This window comes from Brassica oleracea, chromosome C7 (assembly GCF_000695525.1).
Source record: "Brassica oleracea var. oleracea cultivar TO1000 chromosome C7, BOL, whole genome shotgun sequence".
In the NCBI taxonomy this organism is placed as follows: Eukaryota; Viridiplantae; Streptophyta; class Magnoliopsida; order Brassicales; family Brassicaceae; genus Brassica; species Brassica oleracea.
Genome location: NC_027754.1, coordinates 10,332,253 through 10,338,223, shown reverse-complemented (window position 1 = coordinate 10,338,223; position 5,971 = coordinate 10,332,253). Strand labels below are relative to the sequence as shown.

Below are 5,971 nucleotides of genomic sequence, written 5' to 3'. Positions count from 1 at the left end.
GTTTTGTATTATTTTAGGGGCAGACTTGCCTAGAGACCTTTTAGACCTTGTTTTGGAGAAGCAAGAAGCCACCATTGGAGAGAGAGAGCTTACCATTGGAGAGATAGATCTAAGCTACAAAACAGAGAAGATCTTGAACTCCCTTGTTTTCATTTACTCTATTGTTTACTCTTATTACTCATTTTATTAAAGTATTATTCAGACCATCATGACCATGTTCCTTATGAATATGTCTGAGTAGTCCTTACTGTTAGCTTTAGGTTTCTCAATAGGTTGATAAATGTATTACTGACTCAAAATGTTGTTAGGGTGTATAAAAATATAGTTATTCATCTAGTTGTTCTTAAAGCTAAGTTTAGGATTGATCATCCTTTAAACTTAGATCTTAGGATTAATTGAGATCAAGCCATTGCTTGACTCAAAACCTGAAAATAAACTAGTATGATCTAACTGACTAGATACAAACGAGAGTTGATCTAGTAAGTTAGAGAATATAAATCAAACCTGTCCGTAAAGCTTTCTTGAAGAAGCATCGATCGACGCAACGACAGTTTTGTCGATCGATATTTTGAAAGGTGTATCGATCGATATTCTTAACGAACCATCGATCGACACTTTCTCGCGATTAACATACGATAGTTGAAATCCGAGATCCAGATTAGATAATTAAATTGATTATATCTTAGTTTGAATTCAAGAATAATTAATATCAATAAACCCCTAAAAACCCAAATTAAGTATTTACTTATCCTGGGAATATACCTGAATCTAGCTATTCTCCCAACTGTTAACAACCTCAAAACAAACCAATCGAGCAATAACCTTGCTCACCAATTCATTTAATGTTTTAAATCATATCAACCAATTAATCTAGCCTTAGTTCAAAGACTATATATCTATTGTGTAATCCTAGAGTCTCTGTGGATTCGATCCCTAAGTACTACATCTGAACCTCTTATTTAAGAGAGTAATTCACTTCTCAGGGTAATTTGAGTGATATCAAATTTGGCGACGTTTCTGGGTACTCTTTCTTATTAACATTAGATTAAGTTTAGAATTTAGTCTAGATTTTGTTACTGAATTTGCTAAATTTTTCCCTCTTTTCCTGCTGACTCTGGAACTTAAGATGGAAGATATGGATTTAGGCCGGACATCGATCGACGAAATAGCAACAACATCGAGTAACGCGTCGACGGAAAAATCGATCGACGTTGCACATCAAACATCGATCGACGACACCTCGCTAGAAGCAAGTAAGTTTTCTCTTACCAATAATGCTAATGAGGGAGTAGTCCTTGGAGAACCTAAAGGTCAACTAAGCAACGCAATTAACCAAACCATAAATGAACAGGGGACTGCAATCCCTGTTAAAATTATTTTGATCTTAATAAGATATCATGAAACAAAATTGCCTCTGCAAGACTACTTAAAGCCTGGGAGGACCTATTCCAATAGGTCCGCCATCAAACTATCTAAAGATGATACGTAGAAATCCGGGGTTAGCCTCGAATACTTATTCTTGGTACGTCAGAATCCTTTTCGTGGAACAATATCAGAACACCCACACTATCACGTCGAATATATAGAAGATATGATGGATGACAAGTACAATCGCTGTAAACTTTTTTCATTTTCCTTAGAGGACGACGCTAGAAAATGGCTGGAACTGCAAGCAGGCTCTTCGACCTGCTGGAAGGAAATAAGGAATACCTTCATTAATCACTTCTTCGATGAGACGCGTTACTGGGCTGTTAGGAAGAAATTCTCCACATTCCGCCAAGATCCACGAGAATCATTCAGAAGCGCTTGGGAGAGATTCAAGAGTTACCAGCTTGAATGCCCCCACCATGGTTATTCAGAACCACAACTCATTAATACCTTTTACGGAGGTATTAACTTGCATTACCAAATCATGCTTGACACACTCAGTGAAGGGAGCTTCAGTACCAAGAATCCTGAAGAGGCAAAGCGTTTGATCAAGAATGTAGCTACAGGTAAATCCTACGAAATGATGGACGTAGAGCGAGGAAGGAGGGTCGACTCAATGGATGGGCCACATTTTGCCAAAATCAAAGAGTCTCTAGACTCACTTCATTCTGCTCTAGAGGAACAAAACCAATTTGGAATTTACCAAATTGACGGTGATACCCTTTCTGAACTAGAACAACAGGTGGATTTCGTAGATGTTCCAACCTTGAAAGATAGGTATCCTATCACTAACACCGATAGTTTTACCCAAAATTACGATGCTACTGTTGGATTACGCCGAGGCAAAGAAAAATTTAGGTTAAACCAAGTTTTCACGGTAAATCGTAAAATGGCCACTGACCAGAACGAAAAGATAAACATAGTCTATAGTGAGCTAATGAGGAAGTTCGACGCTTTAAGTGAACACATTAAGAGATTGGGTGGTCGAGTTGCGGAAAACGCGACCGCCATCAAAAGAGAAACGGTACGTCTCCCTGGGCGAACTGACACGAATCCGAAGCGTCAAGTTAATGATGTGTTACTAAGAAGCGGAAAATGCCTCAACCCGAGCACAATAGAAATCAACTATGCAGAAAAATGTGCTGAAGTTGAGAAAACCGGTGAAAGTAGATTGCAACCAATAATCCTCGATGGTCCCAACCCATAATCAGAAACTTCTCGAGAGAAAGGACGGTCCAACACTGAGGAAGCGACTATCGACCTCGAGGAGGAAGAAGAGGAGTTGGAAGAAGATGTGGAAATCGATCGACAAGGTGGAAACAACGTCAATCGACAAACTGGAAACAATGTCGATCGACGGTCGACTCCTGCTGAACCATCCGTAGAGAGAGTGTATAGGACTTTACCACCCTTTCCTCCTAACAAGACGTAGACTAAGCGAGAATTAGATAAAGCGATCTGCAAGAAATCATTCTATAAAATCACTTTGGAAATGCCATTAATTGATGCCATAAAAGTATCACCTTCAATAAAGAAATATGTAAAAGACATGGATCCAACAGCTTCCCAGATGCTGAGCACAGCGTCATGATGGTCTCGGAGGAAGTGAGTGCAATAATCCAAGCCGAAACTCCGATCAAGAGGCCCGATCCGGGCAGCTTTGTTTTGGATTGCAATATAAGGAATATAAGTTTTCCTCGATCCCTTGTGACCTAGGTTCCAGCATGAACCTCATGTCGCACTCTGTCGCGTTATCCCTGGGATACAACGAATTTAAACCAACCAAAATAACTTTTGTTCTTGCCGATAGATCCATTAGAGTACCTGAGGGGGTACTTGACGACGTGCCAATAAGGATTACCGACTGTCACGTTCCAACGGATTTCGTGCTGTTGAAATACCAGAATGAACCAAAGGATCCCCTCATTTTGGGTAGACCATTTCTAGCTACATCTGGTGCAATCATCGACGTCAAGGAAGGTCGGATATGTTTAGACATTGGAAACATTCCAATGACCTTCGATATGGAAAGACTGATAAGACGACTCTTGATTGATAAACAGACCTCTTACGTGGACGATATCTCTGATCTAGCTGAGGAATCCTTCATAGACCAATGCTCAGATGATCCTCTGGAAAAAGTGCTTACATCTACCGAAGAGGAAACATTTAGTGTCGTCAGCAGGGCTGATGAATAAATGAGATTAATGGACGCAAGTATCGAAATAGTGAATGTCGACGAAGTAGAGGATTACACTTCAGAAATCAACGTCGATCGATATTTAAAGGACACCATCGATCGACAACCATCTTCCTCAGAAGATTGGGATCCCGAAAAAGCACCAAAAATTGAGTTAAAGCAACTGCCTGCCAAACTTAAATATGCTTTTTCTATAAAAATTCCTACCCAGTAATCCTAAACGCCAACCTAACCAATGGAGAACTTGCGTTGTTATTAATAAAACTGCGCAAGTATAGGAAAGCCCTCGGATACTCTCTCGAGGATAATCCTGGTATATCTCCGGATCTGTGCATGCACCGAATTCACTTGGAAGACGATTCCAAATCCCCAGTGGAACACCCAAGGAGGCTAAACCCAAACTTGGAGGAAATTCTTAAGAAAGATTTTATCAAACTCCTAGACGCTGGAGTCATCTACCCGGTTTCGGATAGCAACTGGTTGATCCCCGTGCATGTTGTGCCTAAGAAAGGTGGAATTACAGTGGTAAAGAATGATAAAAATGAACTCATCCCGACGCGCACTGTCACCGGACATCGGATGTGTATCGATTACACAAAACTTAACGCCGCCACTAGCAAAGATCACTTCCCTTTACCCTTCATTGACCAAATGTTGGAAAGATTGGCAAATCACCAATACTACTGTTTTCTTGATGGATACTCTGGAGTTTTCCAAATCCCTATACATCCTAACGATCAAGAAAATACCACCTTTACATGCCCTTACGGAACATTCACATACCGCAGAATGCCATTCGGTCTATGTAATGCCCCTGCCACTTTCCAACGATGCATGATGTCAATCTCAGTATATGGATCTAGTTTCAAAAACTGTCTCGATAACCTATGTAAAGTTCTGGCAAAATGTGAGGAAAAGAACCTAGTTCTGAATTGGGAAAAATGCCACTTCATGGTTAACGATGGAATCGTCCTAGAACATAAAATATCCGCTGCTGGTATAGAAGTTGATCGGGCAAAAATTAAGGTAATGACCGGTTTGCCTACACCTACAAATGTGAAAGACGTAAGAAGTTTTCTCGGACATGCCGGATTTTACAAGAGGTTTATACAATATTTCAGTAAAATCGCTAGACCACTGACAGCCCTCCTCTGTAAAGAAGTTAAATTTCACTTCACACCAGAATGCGTAAAGTCTTTTGAGGAAATAAAGAAAGCCTTAAAAACCGCCCCCATCGTACAAGCACCTAACTGGAATTTTCCTTTCGAAATTATGTGTGATGCGAGCGATTTCGCCGTAGGAGCAGTTCTAGACCAAAGGAAAGACAAAAGGCTACATGTTGTTTACTATGCCAGTCGAACACTCGACGAGGCACAAACGAATTACACAACAACATAAAAAGAACTACTTTCTGTAGTCTATGCATTTGAAAAATTCCGCCAATACCTGGTCGGTTCGCGAGTGATAGTCCACACCGACCATGCTGCAATAAAATATTTAATGCAGAAGAAAGACGCGAAGCCACGACTCCTGCAATGGATCCTTCTACTTCAAGAATTCGACATCGAGATTAAAGATAAAAGAGAAGTAGATAACGGAGTCGCATATCATCTTTCCCGGATACGAATAGAAGATGACGTTCCTATCGATGATTTCTTACCAACGGAAAACGTTTACCAAACGGATTCATTCATCGGAAATGTATGTCTCACATCCAAAAACTGTCGATCGACGACTAATACCACTCCAATTGCCCTAAGGAGTGATTTATACTCTCTCAAATAAGAGGTCGAGTTGTAGTACTTAGGGATCGAATTCACAGGGAGCTAGGGAACCTAGGGATTCTAATATGATTTGTTAAGCAAGGATGTTTTAAGAGTTTTAAAAGTAAATTGTAGTTTTATATTGAACAAGTGTTTGTTCAATAGCAGGATTTTGGGGTTTTGCTGCTTAAAAAGGAAATAGCTAGACTTAGGGTTTTTATTCGGGAAAGTTGGAATTATAATCCTATAAACGCCTAATGAGTTGCATGCATGATAATAAAAAACTCAACTATTTGATCAACAAGTCTTTCGGCTCTTGCGGGCATTGACTTGTTGTCTATTAACTAGATCTATGATCTCAACTCTCGTTATATTGATCTATAGAAAGTGTCGATCGATATTTCAATGGGCGTATCGATCGATACACCTTTTACATCGATTATTCAAGTATGATATTGATCGACGCGCTCTAGTCAAGCTTTATGCGCAGGTTGAATGAATGCTTACTAAGCTCACTAGATCAGCTCTCGCCTTGCTCATAGCAAGAAACATAGCTCTATTAGAATGTTTTCAGGATGAG

At 40.0% G+C, this 5,971-nt stretch overlaps 1 protein-coding gene across 1 annotated transcript; it reads left to right on the top strand.

The window, feature by feature from the left end:
• Positions 1–1,594: 1,594 nt before the first annotated feature.
• On the top strand, positions 1,595–2,635 carry LOC106302549. The gene has a single exon (XM_013739037.1). The coding sequence runs from the start codon at positions 1,595–1,597 to the stop codon at positions 2,633–2,635; it is 1,041 nt and encodes a 346-aa protein (XP_013594491.1).
• The last annotated feature ends 3,336 nt before the right edge of the window (positions 2,636–5,971 follow it).

Excerpts from the sequence above, each read along its gene's own strand:
- LOC106302549 (XM_013739037.1), top strand. The coding sequence starts at position 1,595 with ATGGATGACAAGTACAATCGCTGTAAACTTTTTTCATTTTCCTTAGAG.